This window comes from Manis pentadactyla, chromosome 1 (genome assembly GCF_030020395.1).
Source record: "Manis pentadactyla isolate mManPen7 chromosome 1, mManPen7.hap1, whole genome shotgun sequence".
Lineage (NCBI taxonomy): Eukaryota > Metazoa > Chordata > Mammalia > Pholidota > Manidae > Manis > Manis pentadactyla.
The window spans coordinates 69526405-69545683 of NC_080019.1; the positions used below are offsets into that span (position 1 = coordinate 69526405).

General features: G+C 50.6%; 1 protein-coding gene across 1 annotated transcript in view; it reads right to left on the bottom strand.

Annotated features, from left to right (window-relative positions):
- EPHB1 (EPH receptor B1) overlaps positions 1-18545 on the bottom strand; it is a 447427-nt gene extending 428882 nt beyond the window's left edge. Inside the window, exon 1 of the mRNA XM_036877356.2 lies at positions 18117-18545. Coding sequence (XP_036733251.2) covers positions 18117-18174 — 58 coding nt within the window. The 5' untranslated portion in view covers positions 18175-18545. The remainder of the gene's footprint in view (positions 1-18116) is intronic.
- Between the last annotated feature and the right edge of the window lie 734 nt (positions 18546-19279).

Sequence of the window (19279 nt, forward strand, 5' to 3'; positions counted from 1 at the left end):
GAGCTTGTGAGGGGTGCCCAGCTGAGCACACTGATTCTTGATGACACCCCGGCAGGCCTCTGCATTCTTGTCATGTGTCATCACCCCCATGATTACTGTGATCACTGATCATCATCAGACAAATAACAGCAAACGTGGCTGAAGCACCTACATTAACAGCGGTGTTGAAAAGCTTGTGGAATCCTGAGTCTGTCATCTCAAATTCAGAGAGAGCCAAAGTCATTCACCATGGCTTGAACACAGCACAAACCAGAAAGGGTGGGAAACCCTCAGGAGTCAGAGCAGCCTGAAGAAAGGTGATGAGCAGCGTGGGGCACCCAGAACCCTACTGAATGGGCCCAGCTCTCTCTGAGAGTCCAGGATGAGCCTGGGGTGCTTCCCTGGGCAGGCTCAGACCACCTCTCATAGCACATCCTGTGAAGAGGAATCACACCTTTCTCCATAAAAACAAAAGCCCAAATCAAAGGATACCTGTAATAAGAACATGCTGGAGAAGCAGAATCTTGGGGATTTCTACCCAATTTCTGCTGCCACCACCATGGTTCCCCTGAGACGCTGGGCAGCGGTGGGGGCACAGGCCCTCCTTCATACCCAGGTGTATGGCAGAGACAGGTTGGAACTTAGGGATGACACATGGGCAATAAACACATTAACACAGACCTGGATCACCTGAAATGTGGTTTCCTACAGAGGCTCACTCTCCAAGGTCCTGGCCACTGTCTGGGGAAGGACTTCTTATCTGATAACTGACAACAACCATCCTTGTTGAGAAGATCGTGGCCCATCCCGACCCCACCTCCAGGAGTAAGACCCAGCAGGTACCAACCTACAGTCTTCTCGGGATAACATAGCAATCCAGTCAGGCAGTAGTGGGTGTGGGGCTCCTCTGTTACCTCCAAACAACCATCCAAGTTGAAAACACACCCAGAACAGACAATCCAACACGAAAAATGGACAAAAGATCTAAACATTCATTTCATTAAAGAATATATGAATTCAATGCATGACTAGGAAGCACATGAAAAGCACACCATTACTCATTAGAGAGATACAAATGAAAACCACAAGATGCCATCATATACCTGTAAGATTTGTTAAAATTAAAAAGATTGACAATACCAACTATTGGTGAGGATGGGCAGCAGTTGGGATTCTCATACACTGCTGGTGGGAATGCAAGGAGGTACAGCCCCTTCAGAAAACACATTGGTAGTCTCTTACGAAGTTTAACTTACACTTAGCATATTATCCCATTATTCCACTCTTAGGTGTTCAACCAAATGAAGTAAAAACCTGTTTTTCATTCTGTGTCCACACAAAGACATGCACTCAGATCTTCACAGTAGCTTTATTCATGAAATTCGAAATACTAGAAACTAGAAGGAAATGTCCATCAAGTATTGAATGGATAAACCAATATGGTATATCAATGCAATGGAATACCATTCAACAACAAAAAAAGGAAGGCACCACTGACACACGCAACAACACAGATGAACCCCAAATGCATTGTGCTAAGTGAATGAAGTCAAACAGAAAATGACTGCTTACTCTATGATTCCACTTACATGAAATTCTAGAAAAGACCATCAGAAATGAGCTCTGTGGCTGGTGGAGGCCAGGAGTGGAGGGAGAGAATGGCAGGGCAGAATGCGAGTGTGACGAAAGTGCTCTGCACCACGTCTGCAGGCTGGCTGCCCGGCTACATTCACTTGGCAGGTTTCATGGACTTCTACTCTTAAAATTGGTGAATTTTATTGCATGTAAATTATGCCTCAAGAAAGCTTATCTATTAAAAAAATAGACCCAGACTCATTTTCAGTGAACTAAGGGCTACCGTTGAGTAAGCAAAAGCTGGCAAAGTCACCCTTGTAAAATGCTGAAATACTTCCACATCTGTTGGCAAATCACCACTGCCCAAGGCTTCTGGTTACTCCTGTGCCGCGGGACCCAACAGCTAAAGGCTAACACTGGCCAGCAGGGGACCTCCTGAAGCAGCCAATGTGGACATCTTTTCCCACTGGTGGGTGTCACACTGGAAAAGTTACATGGAAAAATAGAAGGCGTGAAGCCACACTGACTCAGCTGAGGGCTGGCTAATGCCCTGCCAGGCTTACTTACAGATCACGTACTCTGAGCAGGGCTAAAAACTGATGCTTGGGGAACCGATTCTTGATCTTAGATGTTCCAATGGTTTGTGGCCCTTCAGAGGGCCTTGGTATATAAACAGATGTACAGTATACCTGCGGTGTTAACATTTCACTGGATATGAGGTGGTCAGGAAAAAAATGTCTAAAAGGGCTCCTTAGGGGGCAAGAACAAGAGTAAGGTTGAGAAACTGGTTTAGATGCAGAACTCCGTGATGGAGCCATGACAGCCCAGGACCAGCCTCTAGGCCCAAGTGGGATTCCCACCTGACAGGCTATGCAGTGAGGCCCAGTCACCAGCACAGTTAGGTGGCATAGTATGGCGGGCACAGTCAGGTGGGGGGACTTGTGGAGAAGGCAGCAGCCACCTGGGATCCTTCCTTACAGGACACTCGTTCATGGAAAGACAGCCTTTATATCAACTCAACTCAGCAAACTCATGGAGGCCAGGGGCCAGCACCCAGTGAAGCCCAGGCTATCAAGAGGCCAAAAGCAGGACTCTCCCTGAGACCTACAGGGAGACAAACAGGAATCCAGAGACTCCACTCCTTTCCTCTCCCACATCTTAGCTTTGTGGAGCCCTTGATGGCAGAATGCAAGCCACACCTTTGAGGTTTTCTGCTGTAGTTGAGCAATGCAGACACCTTACCGATAAGAAATTCTGCACTGTAGCTGAGTTCCTGCTTTTGTCAAGCTCAGGAGAACCACTGCCTCCTTGGGAACGGCTTGTTTTGTGCACTTATACATTATGACAAAACTATAATTGTTCCTTCAGTCTTTTCCAGATATTTAATAACAACATGAAGTGGGAGTTGCAAAGGTCAGCCCCACTGTAGAATGAGCTTTGTTCTTATTATCCTTTCCTGAATAGCGCCTTCCATTTGCCAGGCTGTTCCCTGCCAGTGAGCCCTGGTGGTGGAGCCCCAGTGCTGTCACAAAGGCAGATCCACCTACTCAGGCAGAATATTCTCATCTGCTAAATGGTCTGGTACTGCTGTCTACCTGCATCATAAACACACACCCAAGCGCACACACAAACACACACACAGCTGGGCTTTCCCTCTCTCCTCGCACGATCTCCAGGGCCATGACCCCAAGAATGGGAAGAATATCAACTGCCAGGACTAGAGAAACTCGGTGATACAAGTATTCAGTATGTGCTCTTGGACAACTACTTTCTCTTGTTAGGAGAGATGTGACATTTCTTAGGATCTCAGATGAATAGAGTGGTCTATCTAGATTCAAAAAAAGAAAAACTATTTAAATTTATTTTGAAAGCTCAGACTGTTGGCAGATGGGAGTCACTCTTTTCAGGACACAGAAAGTGAGAGTGGAGCGAAGACTAGGTGGCAGCCATGCCTGAGCTCCCCTCTCGCCTCCGCCTTCCCCACCTTGGGGCTGTAATTTTGGCTCTCAGAGCCTCAGTTGCCAGGTCTACAAAATGGACTGATTCACCACCTGTCTGGAGAAAGGCCTCTCCTCCAGTGCTGAGTTCTGTGATCTCTTTCTGAAGACATGTATCAGAGGACAGTTATCATGAACCAATAGATTTGGAGCATTTCAGTGCAAGGGTCGCTTAGTAATCTGTATGCTCAGATAAGGTAAGCAGGAACTGCACTGTCATTCAGAACCAGTGAGATGTGGTGAGTATGCGTGTTGGCATGGCTCGGTTTGGTAACTCAGGCACCATAAAAGAGCGCCATGTAGCCCTGGCAGTCTGTGTCAGAGAGCAGCTTTGTACCTAATCCTGAGGGTATGATAGTTGCTAAGGAACCATTGAGATGCAAATGAATTGGCAAATACTTAGCAGCAAGATATCAGGAAAGGGTGGGGAGGGGATGCTTTGAACAAGTTAGTCAGGTGAGTGAAAGGAAAATTACTTTCTTCTGATTGGAAAAAGAAAACCATAGGTTTTCATGCCGAGCAGTAGCATTGTGCTGTGTAAAAAAAAAAAAAAAAATGTTCTTTTTCTGCTTGGCTGGGAGTAGAGGAAAGTTGGAGCTGAGAGCAGGAACTTGGAAGGGCAAATGGAGTCTTCCTCTGATGAACTCTAAGCAGACTTTAGATGTCTCTCTCAAAAGAGAGAGACATCTACCCTTAAATAGAATTCGTGCCTCATATCAAATTTACCGAGTATCATAATTCTTCCAAGTGGTAAAGATACCTCAAGACAAATGCTGGGCATAGACGCCACAGGGCATAAATATGCAAAGAAGTAAAAAGCTAACCTTTTCAAACAATAAAGCTTCCCTCTCACTTACCAACTTCACATTTCCCTGTATGGCCCCGGAAGATGACTGGTTAGCCAGAGATGGGTAAGATTCCTCAAGGGAGGAACAACCTAAGACAGGCACAGTCACAGGGGGGCCATCAGGTGAGAAATTGGGGATCAACAGAGGTGAGGCTTAGAACCTCACCCCCCCTGTTCTGAGAGAAATCTTCTGCATACGTGGATGTTTTATTGCCCTTGTCTAGCTTGGATTAACACATAGTCTACAGGCACACACCTGATCATCTACATTTGCTCTCTTACAACACTAAACTATGTTTTCTACCTTTATCTTGTATCTACCTACCACTTCAGCATTTTATTAAAAATAATAATAATAAAGAGAGAAATGTGGTATCCACATATAAATCAAGTATAAAAATCAAATGAGTATTCATATTTGAACTGACTCTTTATAGTTCATAATGCATGAGCAAAACCGAAGGTTTCTGTGATGACTGCCCTTGTACTGTTCACCATGTAAGAACTTATTCACTATGTAAGAATTTGTTCTCCATGTAAGAACTTGTTCGTTATGCCTCAGAAGATTGGAGACTGACGAAAATTAGGCTTGGGGTGGATTAATGATTGCGCATTGAGCATTGACTCCCCTATACAGAATTTTATTGTTGTTAACAACCATTTGATCAATAAATATAAGAGACGTCCTCACAAAAAAAAAAAAGAGTATACACTTGCAATGGTAAAATAATAAGTAACCGGGATGTAATGAATATAGTCAAGATATTGTAACAGCTTGGTATGGTGATAGCTGGTACCTAGAATTGTCATGTATATAAATGTTGAATCACTATGTTGTACACCTGAAACTAATGTAATGTGGTACTGTGTGTTAACTACCCTTCAATAAAAAAATAATTATCTACAAAAAAAAAAAAAAAAGAGAGAGAGACATCTATCTAAAGTACGTAGGAAGAAGTCTGCAAAGTACGTTGAAGACCTGCCATATTTTTACAAGTCTCAAAACCTAGACAAAAAGTACACAGAAAGCTGAATAAATATTCAACTGATGCAAAATGGAAATTCCAGGGGAGACTAAGCCATGACCGATAATGGCGATTAAGGAGAAAAATGAGCCATCACATTGTACCTACAAGTTTGCGTCTCCTTCATTCTTGCTCTCCACTGGGTATCCGATTTAAATGCAAAGGGTAGGTTAAGATGTTCTGATATCTATGCTGAGCCCAGAGAGTCACAGTAAGAAGTATGGCCCCTCACTCATCATCTTCTCATCGAGCCCCAAATACGAACCCTCCTCTTTCAGAGGGGGGTTGAGATACCCCAGTCTTAAAATCACTTTACCTTTAGCCAAACACCCCTGCTGTCTGCCTTTTCACCACTCTGAGTTCACTCACGCTGCTCAGGAATACAGAGAACACCCTCAGCAAGAAAGAAACCTGCCCAGCCATCTCCAGCTCCCCCTCCCTGGGTTTGTTTGTTTTTTTCTATCACCCTCAGTTTTCCAGGCATTTCCCCTATTTTTAGCCATGACCATCCCAGACACAGCCCCCTCGTCCTGTCCCCCAAAGTCCACGTTCTTCCCTTCACTGCACACACCAGCTCTCCATTGTGTTCCCTGATTCAGTTATGCAGCCAGGGTGAATGGGCTTAGCAGACTGTCGCCTGCCCTGCACCCACTCCTGGTGCTTCTGGTAACAGTGCCTTGAGATTTTTGTGGGGGGCCAGCCCTCCCCCATCTCAGGCCAGGTGGCTCAGGGGGATCTGGGCTGACCCTGTCCCCCCAGCGGAAGGGATGGGTAGGTGTGTGCCCCAAGCCTGGCCGACACATGCATTCCATTATTCTGGTGACAGAGACTGATTCACAGAGAGGCTTAGTTAGGACCCAAAGGAGGCCAAGGAGACAAAAATTCCAGGACTCTTGCTAGGGCCATTGGGATTGAGATTTATCTTTCTGCTGAAGTTTCCAGCAGCTGTGAGTCTGAGCTGCCAACGGCCACATGACCACCTCATGGGAGAGCCTGACTAAGGATGAGGTCAACATAAACGACTCTGGGCTGATTATCCTCCACAGCCCCACCAGATCCATTGTCTGCCTTTTGTTTTCCTCTTCCAAGCCTCAGAAGACTGGCCTCTCTGAGCTAGGTTTCCATGCCTTCTGCCTTCTTGCTGAGTTCATCCAGTGGGCGTCCTGGGAGAAAGTCTAAGAGCCCGGATTCAGGGAATACGATGCCCCTCCCGGACCCCCTCGACGTGGCTTGGGCAGCAGCTGCTTTTCCCTGCCTACGTCTACAGCTTCTGTCGGGGAGCCCTCTCCCATGCTACAGCCCTGCCAAGCCCTGACAGTGCCATTCCCTCCCACTGAGGAGTCACGGCTTCCCACCAGGGCCAGCCCCTGGCTGCCTCCCCATCTTTATGGGTCCCTTTAACCCTGTTCATTCCTCTGTAAAGAGTACCTTCATTAAACTCTTCCCAATTAACCATTTTCTGCTCGGACCTTGGCTGACAGACATAGAGCTAAGGAATGAAAGAAAAGGGAGACTGAGTCCTGAGACAGCACTGGTGTCCCAGATACAATCATAACCTAAGCTCTAAGCTATCTAGTTACAAGTACCAGTAATCATCCCCTACTCTTTGCTTTCCTCCAGCATGAGTTGAACATCAGTCTCTACAACCCAAGATATGGCGAATACCAGAGGTAAAGCCCTGACCGGGAGCTCTGAATGCCCACCTTCGTGAGACAGAGAGTGGGCATGAGTATCAGTCTTCCTCTCTCACTCCTACCCACTCCCATCTCTACCTGCCAAATGTTTGCTCATCCTCCAGAGAGTCTCACCGTGTCTCCATCCCTGTTTCTTTTGCACATATGCACACACACTCCTTCCTCAAATCATTCTCATTTGAAGTCTGACCCTTTCGTTCGGTTTCTCCAAGCAGCTGAAGTAACTATCACACCACATCTATCAGCTTCCATCGTATGTCCTGTTACAGCTTGCAGTTTGCATGGCTCTGTCTCCCCCACCAGTCTGTAAATCTGTGAGCTCCTTGAAGGAAAGGCTGTCTTCTTTACCTTCATGTTTTCAGTTTCAAATACAGTGTTTCCTGTGTGGATGCTCAATAAATGTGTTCTGCATGAGTATTCATGAAACTGGTGGCTCCTAGGCAAAGCTCTCAGTTCTGTCTCTCTGCTCTCACTCCCCATTTGCCTCTTGTAGAATTTGGGCTCTCGAGTCTAGGAGTGGCTTAGCCCCACTTGGATACCCTAGAATGGCGCTGTATCATCTTACAAAGCAGCCTATTCCATCTTGGTTCCGCTTGGCTGGAAAGAATTTCATAATCAAGCCAAAACCTATCACCTGTGCAAGGTAAAGCTAAGTCAGCTTGGAAGACCACCATTCACATACTCGGAGAGAGGCCTTCCCTTCCCCATCCTCTCCCCTCATTTTGCGGTGCTCCAGCCTGCACCCATCACACTCAATCTCATCAACCTGTGCTCTTTCCTGAATTTATAATCTATAATATTTGTCTCCTTAATGACACTGCCCACCACCTCCACCTCAACTAAGATGCTCCCAAGGGCTGGAAAATAAAATTTCCTGTTTATGTACCTGGCACATAGTAGGAGGTTAATAAATATTCATTAGATGTTGAATGAATAAGATACCATATGTCCCTCCTCCCCAGTTTCCTCCTTAGTCCTCTCCAAACCATTTTTCTTCTACTATTTCTCCTAGGATATTTCAGTTATCAATTGTTACATAAAGACCAACTCAGAATTTAATAGTTTTAAATGATGACATTTGTTTTGTTCATGAATCTGTAATCTGGACAGGACTCAGTGAGGAAAGCCTGTCTCTTTCCACTTAGAGTCAGCAGGGATGGCTGGAAGGATGGCGGCTGCAACCATTTAAAGACTCACTCCATCAGATGTCTGGCATTTGATGCTGGGACCTGAGATGGGGCTGTGACTAGAACATCTACACATGGCCTCTGCATGTCACTTAGGTTTCCTCACTGTTTAATGGCTGGGTCATAAGGGCAAGCATCCCAGGAGTCAGAGGGCCAGGTAGAAGTTGTAACGTCTACTATGCTCTCACCCCCAAAGTTATGCAGGCTTACTTCTGCTATATTCCATTCCTTAAAGTGAATCAGAAGACCAGCCCTATTCAAGGGGAGAGGAATTGGGCTTTATATTTTAACAAGAGAAGTACCCCAAAATTTGCAGACATATTTTAAACTGCCACATAGGATGTGATTTCATGTTTTTAAGTGCCCTGTTGATCTTTTCTTTTTATTCATTAATACAATACACACTAACTGACACTACCTATTTGCCCCATGCTGGGGATATCACAACTATTAAGATATACAGCCCCACCTTTTAGGGGTTCACATTGCTGTGGGGTATCCAGAAAAACCTATTGACCAGTATGGAATGTGTTCCCTCCCACAGAAGGCAGCAGAGGCAACTGTTGTGGGACAAGCAGGCCACCCTGTCCAGCCTGGGGCTGGGAGGAAGGCTTCCAGGAGAAGGTGACCACTGTGGTAAATTCTAAAGAATAAGTTAGAATTTGCCGAGAAAAGATCAGTGAGAAATACAGCAAAGGCAGAGCAAGCAGGCACAGATCCATAGGCACATGACAGCAGAAGGTTCATTTGGGCCTCTGCACAGATGGGGCAAAAGAGAAGAGGATGCCCAGGGTGTGTGTACCTATGTAGTGTGTGCACATCTGTGCTGGTGTGAGCAGTGAAAGGAGGAGCAGCAGGAGGTCTGTTGGGTGGGAGGAGGAGAGGAAAGGAGGACCCAGACTGTGAAGGGTCTTGCATCAGTCCTGAATGTGCTGGACGAGATTCACACATGTAGTGGTCAGGGTAACTCAGACACCAGGGTATGGCCTGACACCCAAAGTATGGTCTGTACAAGGTCCAACAGGCCCCTGGGCACTTGCCTGAAACTCAGTGGATTTTCTGATGATATTGAGACCCTCTTCCTTGCCCCGAAGCGTATTGCCTGTGCTCCACCACCCAGACCATTGGGATGCATTGCCAAAGGGGCTGAGAGCATCTCTGGATGGGCTTCCCTTTTACCCCTCTCTACTGAGGCTCCTCCCCTAATTCCTCCCCACTTCAAACTCACCAGCCAATTCCAGCATCAGCATCAATGAGAAAGCCAAGGGCAAAGGTCCTACCTTGATATGCTGGAAAAATAAGAAGAGGAAAACAACAGAACAATTAACTGCAGGGCCCAGCTGCCTCTTAGAGATAAGGCATTTTCTCTGCTGCCCCTGTCGATGAAGCTGCCTGCAATTATTCCCAGCTCTCCTGTTCATTCCTTTCCACAGTCACAGCCCCAAGGGGGACCGGTCACTGGCCACTGAGACTAGGGTTTCTCTCCTCTCCATCTTCCCACATGTCCTTCCATGCTAAATCTCAGTGTCCTCCTCTGCCGTCATGGTGTCTGTACCTGGACAGGTGGGTGGAGCAACACAGCCCCATGCAGAGGAGGGTCCACAAGGCAGAAGCCAGGGAGGTCCCCAAAGGTGAACACCCACAGTTGGCCCTTCCTCTGGAAGGAGGGCCTATGGAAGGAGCTCCAGGGGGGCCACAGTGACCATGCTCCTCCCACAGGCCCTCACCACCAAAAGCCAAGCACAGGTTCCACACTGCAACCATCTAAGAAAGACAGCTCATCACAAAGGAGAGCCAAACGACAGGCAGCAGAAAGAAGACCAGTAACGACCACAGTGGGGGTCTGACTCAGGAGGGCACACAACAAAGGCAACATGCAGGCAGGCCAGAAAATGCAAACAGACAAGGAAAAAGGTTTTCTCCCAGCTGCAGGCACAGGCGGGGCAGTTGCAGAGTGGGAAAGGAGAGCTTGGCCACAGGGATCTGAGCACTGAGACCCATAGCTGAAATGCCCAGTACCTTTGATAACACCTGGCGGGACAGTAAATAAACAACTGATGCTTAATAATTGCTCCCTGCTTTAGTTCATGAATAAACAACGTTAAATGGAAAAGGTGCTGAACTGGGAGGCAGAAGCCTGGGGAGTTGCCCAATTCATCAAAACTCCAGTTTGAATCTTAGCTCCTGCATCAGTAACAACCTCTCAAAGCCTCAGCTTCCTCACCTGTCAAATGGTAGAATGAATAGTATTCAAGAGTGTGGGATCAATATATATACAGGGACCTGCACATGGCAAAGGCTCAGTGGGTGGATGGGAGCTTAGTTTAGTCCTGATTGTAGCTCTGCCAGGCTACAGGATTTCTGGAGTCTCTTCCCTTCCCTAAAGCATTCTCCAGTTCTGCTCCCAACATGATGGGGCCATGGGAATGAGTCTGACCCCTTTTCTGCTCCCTGGAGCTTAAGCAGCCCCAGAAGCAGTCCCAGGGACCTCAGGAGCTAGTGCTAGGCTACAGCTTGGGGTCACTGCTCCCCTCACTTGGCCCCTCCCCTGCCAGCCACCTGCGTCTGCCCATTTTTCTGCTCATTATCACCTCTACTGGGGGATGGAGAAGCAGAGAAAGGAGGTTAAATTCAAATCAGTCATTTTGTCACTTGCTGCCAGGAGGTAGAAGGGAAGAGAGGAGAGACACAGGGCCTCAGGTGCACTCTGCGGGCAGAAATGAGCCCTGCTAATTCTCAGGAAATTTCCTGCACACTTCCTCGGTGGCCCAGTACTGCTACAGACAAGTCTGGGGCAATCTTCTGCGGGGGCAGAGCAGCCTCTTTGAGCATTTGCTAATGATGGTGTCTGCTGATGATGGGATTTCACCTGATCTGGAGGAGCATCTCTTCTGGGGACAGAGGGGGAAGCAGGGCCTGCTTCTTCCTCACCTTTTCTCCCCCTTCAGTAAATGGATCGTCCTAAAGCCCCAGTCATCAGCAGGGTCATTACAGTGTGGTGAAGGGCCCCCGGATGATCAGCTCTGGACATTCTCCTGAGTAACACTCCACGCTGCCTGGGGAGGGAGGGAGCAGGTGAAGAAGGTTTCCTAGGCTGTGAAAATGAAACCTTCTCATTCACTAAGTGGGAGACAAACTTACCAGCCAGGTGCCCTGAGTGACACCTGGCAGATGATTCTACACAGGCCCGTGACTGCAGCCAATGCTGCCTGCACCACTACGCAGGCCTGGGCCTGCTGCTGGTCAGTGGGAGGGCCCTAAGCAGAGTCTCCCTTGTGAAGGGCACTAGGCTAAGCCCTCCTTGACACCAGCCAGGCTTACCCTCACTCATCCCTGATGATCAAAAATGGGGTGCCATGCTGCCCCTGCAGAACCTCCTCCTAGCATATGAGGATCCACCCACAATTAGCCATGGGGTCACCACATCCCAGAATTGTACTTTATCTGTAATTATCAAGCCCTCTACTTCAACTACTGCTTCTACTCCCTGACACCCTGCTACCCTTTCCGCCATAATGACCCCTTCTTAGTCTGAATCAACGATGGGTACACTGAGGCAGAGGGAGAGAGGGAGCTGCCTGTGCATCCAGTTGCTTTCTATGTCTTAGGGCATCAGCACAGAAGAACCAACCCCACCATCCTCCAGGCCTCCCTGGAAAGTGGGAAGTATGTTCTCATCTCTCTAACTCCTCAGGGACTGATCAAGAAAAGCCAAGGAGGTGGCTTGGACGTCATCAGTTGTCAGGGGTCTTTGATGGAGCAGGTGGCCCCGACCACTTAAGGCCCCCTCTCTAAGCACAAGCACTCTGACCTGAAGTCCCCAACTATAGCTACAATTGAAATGGAATCCACGGAAGGAGCTGAGGAATTGCTCATGCAAACTTTTGCTTTTAAATATGAAATTTCTCCCAGGGCATTACTTTATTACTGTAGTAATTTCCTCAGAAGGGCAGACATCCAATGCACTGTTTCTCCACCACCTTTGGATACATGGAAATCTGATAGCAATATTCAGGTTGCTAAAGTGGCTAACACAGAAGAAACATAAAGGGAGCTCTTCCAAGGAATACAGACTCCTGGAATCCAGGTGCAAGGATGTGCTTCAGATGGTCAGGTGGGAACAGGTAAGGGTCCTGTGTGGCCCCTTCACTGACCCCAGGATGTACAGATTGCCCTGGCCCATCTCCTCTGAGAACACTTATCCTATTATTTCTTCCCTGAGAGAGCTAGTCAGAGCTAGAAGAGGAGCAAAGATGCTCGCAGTCCCTCTATAGATCTTCCCTACCAGAAGCCATGCTGTGGTGCAGGTCCCCTGCCCTGTCCATGTGCATGCAGTGTGGGAGTAAGGGTGAGAGGTAAGAAGAAGGGGCAAAAGGGACTTACAGAGAAACTGGTGCTCAAGCTGAAGCACTGAGATGATCTGAACATTTTGCTCATCTCTTCTCCCAGCACCACAGAAACATGGAGTCCTCAGTAATCAGTGAAGTACCTGAACTCCAGCAGCTGAATCAGCACCAGAATTCTTCCCATCTGCGCATTCAGCTATCTGACCCTTTCTTTGTGCGAAGCCCACAGAAGTGGCGTAGTAAGCGAGAGGGGTTAAGAACAGACTACAGGACCTGACCGCCTGGGCTCAAATGCACAGGCCACTTACTAGCCACGTGACCTTATTAAATTGCTTAACTAACTACTCTGTATCTCAGTCTTCTCATCTGGACAGTGAGAGAGGAAGGTTGATGACACCCCCCTACCTGATAGGGTTATCACAAAGATTAAGTGAATTAGCTTACAAAAAGTCCCTAGAACAACATCTTCTATTAACTGTTAGCTGTTACCAATAGTTCCCAAATACACTGGTGCCCCGCTGCCTGCATCTGAATCACTGGGGCCCTTTGTTAAAAATGCAGATGCCCAGGCCATTCTGACTCAGAAAGTGCAAAGTGGAGCAAGACTTGCCCAGGATTTCTGACTGCAGCCTAGTTTAAAGCCATTACCCTGGGCAGTGTTTCTAGGAAGCACCTACATCAGGATCTTCTGGGAGATCAGAATGCAGATTTTCAGGGTCTATCCAGACCTGCTGAACTTGTGGGGCTAGAGCTCAGGAGTCTATAGCAAATTGCCCAGGTGCCAAGAGGCTTCCTGAAGCCTGAGAACCACACTGCCTGAGATGATACTCCCCTCTTTGGGCTTCCAAAATTTCCTCCATTCTGCCTACCCTTGAAAATGCCATGCTTCTGAATCTTGGCATTACTAAGAGCTCTTAGGGAATAGCTGTAAACAATTGTTTCAATTTCATAATATGAACGTGTCTTTGACTCCACAGCATCTTTTTTTAAACTAGTTACAGGTATATCCTCATAACCCACTGTGCAGGGCATCATGACCCACTGTACAGAGAAAGACACTGTTCTTATAGACAGAGTGATTTTCCCAAGGAATAAGAGTTAGGAGATGAAAAAGCCAGGTGGAGTGCTCTGGCTTCACGGGCCAGCCATCTGTCCCCACCCCGCATGGACTCCAGCCTCATCACCATGGCCAGACCTCATTCCTAACCCAGCAAATTTCTTCCACTGCCCTGAGTTCATGAAATTCAGTCAGCCAACTAGAGAATTGGTAGTTTCTGGTAAATTGAGGCAAGGGGTAGGAGAGGAATCCACACAGTAGATACAAAGAAAGGAGTCACGGTGACGTCATGCATTCTCTGCACCACCCTCCTTCTTTGGTCCAATTTGCTTTAACAAAGGTCACTTCTTCATGGGTAAAATTGTTTTTAAATGCTATATCATGCCTCTGCCTGCTGGGCTTTCCCCAAAACACATCTTGGTAATTAGGACCCATCTTCGTGAGGGGCCAGGGTAGGGGCTCTGAGAGGTCAGGTCTGCACAGATCAACAAACGGAAGGAGATCCTCTCTTGAGGATTCAACAAAGGGAGAGGATCCTCTGTGACCTGGCAGGCCTTCCCCAAGCTTCTGGGCATCACTAGCTACTGGCAGTTCTGCTCTACCAACCCCAAAGGTTTGGGCTGGGGCCGTGTCTGACCTCTGCAGTTATTTACTCTGCCAAGACTTTTCTCAAGCAATTGTCAAGAGCTGCGTTACCTACCTCACCAGCATTCCACTCACCGGCTTGAGGGGGTCTTCCACAAGCACTGAGTAATAGCTACCTTCACAATGCACAGAAAATAAAATCAGCTAACGGATAGATCAAATTTTCCCAAATTTACTTTTCTCTCCTAGACATTTTTTTAAATCTCTGGCGCCTGCTACTGCTTATAGCCTCATGCACGCTCTTGGATACTCAGAGCAGATGTACACAGAGCAAACAAATATTAACAGAAAATGCAGAATCAGCCAATCACTGCCTGGCGAGGTGGCCTGTTGTAGACACATGGGCTGAGGTTGGGGGGTTTTCACCATAAACCTGTAATAGAGACTTAACTATATACAATGGAACTCAGTGCCCTTGAATTTCAAGGTGGTGTATGCCACAAAAGGGTACAGTAACTCAGGTGTATAGTCATGCGCCAGCAATTCCTACTGAGAACTCACTATTTATTAATCCCTGAGAAATCTACCATACCACCAAATCAAACACATGTGCACGATCGAGGGTGGCAAGCTCTGGACTTCACTCTAGGCCACACCAAAGAACCCGGAGTGAAGTCCTGAGCTTGCCATATCAAGATCTCCTGGGCGTGCTCTGGTCACCCACTGTCCCAACACTGAGGCCACATGCAGGTAAAAGGTCATTCATGGACCATGGGGGTGAAGCTGGGAAGATGCAGTGAGTTGTCCTTCCAGATTGCTGCCTCCGGGAAGGGCCAAAGTGCTTAGCCCAGGGATACTCCACTCTGAGGGAGGGGTGACTGCTGCCATCCCAACATGTCCCTACTGCTGCAGAAACACCTAGAGGAGCCCAGGTATTCAGACCCTGTCCTGAAGGTCACAGGTCAAAGGGCAGCTCAGCGAATGTAGGTGGTTGCCTTCCCTCCATACACCAGCAGCCCCTTTTCTACAAGCTCTCAGACCCAATGGGAAAAGACGGGCTTGAAGAGGCGGTCGTTTGTCTGGACCCTGAGGAAGGAGGCCTGGTTCTGCACGCAGAAGGCCGCGTCCCAGCCCGCCCTGCTCCCCTCTGAAAATAGATTAAAAAGCCCCAGAGAGCCTTTTCCCTGCAGTGCCATCCTCTCCCCACAGAGCAGAGCCACTGGCTGGAAATGGCCAAGGGTGAGCAGAGGAGGGAAGAGGTGCTCTATTTAGTGTGGGTTTCCCTCACCCCAGGTTTCCCGACCCCTTTCTTCCTTCGTCCCACCCAGGCAGAGGTCTCATAAGGCCCTGCCTGCCTCTGTCCTGTGGTCGCTGCTGTCCCTTTGTCCCTGTTCTGGTCTGCCTGAGGACCTGCCTGGTCTTGGTGCCACCTGCCCTGGGGAAGGAGGCCCCACTGAAATTCCACCAGAGATCCCCACAGGAAAGAAGACAGACAGACACACAAGTGGCCAAATCAGCAGGGAGAGGCGCCCCCTGGCCACAGATGAGTTTGGGAGGGATCTGCTGTCTGCATCGGCAGCTCATTGATCCACTTTTCTGATAATTATTCCTCACTCATCGCAAAAAGAATGACGCTGGCTCCTGCCCAGCCAGGCAGGCGAGAAGGCGGCTCCGTGTGTGGAGGGTAGAAAATGAGCCTGCCTGTGTTCATTCGAGGAGAGACAGGAGTGAATGGTGTGTACTATCCCTGAGCACTGAGCAGGGACCGTGGTGCTGCTTTAATATTCTGCTGAATGTGGTGTTTCTTTTAACCCTTGCTGGGGAGATTTTCAGCCCTGAGAGTCACTTGCTTTTACCAAGCTACTGGTAAAGTTTCTTGGCTGCGTGGAGAGAAGGGCCGCAGATCTCCCAACGTGGGCCACCCCCAGACGACCTGCGTGTACGCAGGCCTGGAAGCCGGCACAACGATAGGCACACTCCCTCCCTCGGGCATCTTCAGCCTTGAAGACTGTGTCCAGGAAAGAAACCGCACGCATCCAGACGCCTGGTGTGTCCCCACACATTTGCTCCCAAACAATTTCGCTTGCATTTATGGGCCCTCCTTCATCCATGGAGACCCATTACCGAGGCTAGGCTCCCAAAGTGGGGACCTCTCTGCTCTCCGAGGCCCCGCCCGGGACCCACCGGTGGGCGCGGAGAGCGGCGGGCAGGACGCGCGGTACCACTGCTCAAAGTCCAGTGTCGCCTCGCCGGTTGCAAAAGATCGCTCACCCAGGTTGTCCTGACCAGTTTGCATGCGCACGGCGCCTCGCTTTTCCTATTTCAACTGCTCCCGCACTGGGCCCTCAGTAAGTCAAACCCAACCATCTCGGCTCGGGGTGCTGACCGCGCTCCACATTGTTCAGTCCCTGCGCGTTCCAAAAAGCAACCCCCTCCGCACAAAGACCAGCAGCGAGAAAGGGCACCGTAAAGCGGGGGCAGACAAAAAATCACCTTTATAAAAGCAAGCGAGAGCTTTCTAGGTTATTAATCACCTCATCCCTGCGCCGCCACCAGAATGCACGCGGGATATGATGTCTCCACTACCAAGGTGAGGGTATCGGCTCCGCCTCAGAGCCCCGAATGTCCCCGCTTCCTTTGGAAAAGGACAGCGCTATCCAGAAGGGCCCGCAGCGCTGAAAAACGGTGGGGGTTTTTGTGGAGGGGAGTGTAGAAAGGGTCCTCTGAGCAACCTGTAGCAGTTTAGTGAGAACTGCGTCAGCCCGGCGTAGCGGTTCAGCATGGACCGGGGCGCGGGCGCCTGGAGCTGCGTCCCCGTAGGGCGACCCAGGGAAGTGGGAGTGCGCTCCGGGCTGCCGCGGCGCATCACCCCCAAGAGTTGCTTCCATCCCGGCAACTCCACGCCGTTCTAGGGCCGGGTTGCGAGGACTGGGGGCGGGGAAGAGGGCGGGAGGCGGGGAGCGGCGCAGGGATTTCCCACAGGGATTCGCGGGCGCCGCGGAGCGGGGAGCTCCCTGCCGCGCCAGGCACGGTGCCCGCGGGGTGCGCTTGCCCGGCCACCGCCGGAGGCACAGCCAAGGCTGTAGCTGGGACAGCGTTGCTGCCCGTCGGCTCCCGGCCGCCAAGGCTCCCTTCCCGGGGCGAAGGGGTGTTTGGGCGAGTTTCAGCAGGACCGACCACCCATCCCACCCTCTTTCCCAGGCTCAGGAGCCGACAAAGGTGTCCGCCTCCCCTCCGTGGCCCGTTAAAGATGCTGCCCCCCAGGTCCCCGCACCTCCAGCGGTGCCCGAGGGTACTCAGTGAACTCAGCTCCTCTCCTTCGGCGGCCACTCGCAGGGTACCAGGGCGGAGCTGCTGCGCCCCGCGCGGGAGCCTGCCCGCCGAGCCCACAGTCCTGAGCCGGTGGGGCCCGAGCTGAGGAACAGGAGCGGCGGCGCTCGGCCGCCTGAACGCATCCGTGCCGGGACACGGAGTGCACAGAAGCCCGCGCCCCAGGGGCCGGGGGCCGGAGGCGACCCTTCCTCCCCAACGCCCAGCTCCGTCCGGCAGTAAGAAATTGCACTGCAATGCAGCGGGTTCCGCGCTCTCCCAAGCCCAGGCTGCGGGAGACCCGGGCTGCCAGAGAGCGCCGCCAACCAGCCGCGGGCGCCGGGAGCCAGCCGGGGCCGCGCCGGTGGGTGCCGCCCCAGTCCCGCGCTCGGCCGCGGCCGGGGCTCCGCAACAGCCTCGCCTGGGGTCGCGGGCTTCGGGCTACGCGAAGCAGCGGGAGCAGCCCCGGGGATACAGCCGCCAGCCTCCAACCTGCGCCGCGGAGGGTACGTTACCTTCCATCGCGGCCACTGCGGATGCCAGAAGGAGCAGCACCAAGCAATCCCGGGCCATCGCCGGCCGGCGGCCCCCAGGCCGATCCCGAGCCGAGGCGGCCGCGCGGGGAGGGCGCCGCGTCCCGGGGCGCCGCTGCACTCCCCGCCAGTGGTTTCTCCGTATCCTTTCGCGCTCTAGCTGGGACCGGACTCCCCCGAGCGCGGCGTGGGCGTGGGCGGGAGTGTGCTCGCGTGGGGCGGTGCGGGCGCGCGTGGGTGTGGGTGTGCATGTGTGTGTGTGTGTTTATGGGAGAGGTGGGTGTGTGCGTGCCTGTGTGTGTGAGAGACAGACAGGGCGAGGGAGTGCGAGCTGGGGAGAGCGCGCGAGTGCGTGTGCGTCCTGGTGTCACATTGCGAGCTACCGAGCAGCCTACGAGAGGACAGAGCCGGCCAGACTGACGCGGGAGGGAGCGGGATCCCCCACCATCAACTCTCTCCCCACCCCTAACACCTCCTGTCCAATCAAGGAATCAAACCTGCAAAATTCTCCCGTCCAATCAGGCGCGAGCACCTCCTCACACTGGCATTGTTAGTTTAAGAAAAACTTTTGCTTGCAAGGCTGTGCGGGAGGGCTGGGAAGGCGCTAGGAGGGGGCCGGGCTCCCTCTCGCGGTGCTCTCGGAGAACCGCATCCGCCTGCCCAGCTTCATCACGCCCTGGAGCTAGGAGGCCTGGCGGAGGAGCCGGTTGAGGCCCCTTATTACTCTTACAGCTCAACAGGACTGGGTGGGCTTTAAATAATCAAATCTGTCTTCTTTCATCTTCTCAGCGAGACTTACTTTGATTACCCTATTTAGTGCAACCCCCATGACACACCCTATCCTTCCCACCCTTGGCACTCACCTTCTAACACAGTGTGGTTTCTATTAATCAATTTTGTTTATTGTGGGTCTCCCCTTATTAGAATGGGGTCTGCATTCTTGGGATAAGTGGGTTTTTTTCACTACTGAATACCCAGTGCCTAGAACAGCACCTGGCAGATGAAGGTGATGGTATATATCTGATGAATGAATGAATGAGGCTCAGAGAATCTGTGGGCATTGGTTGTGTGTGCAGGGCTCTGGATATGGTTCTTGTCCAACTCGCTGCTGCTCCTGTCCTCCAGAAGTCTCTGGCTGCCTTTAT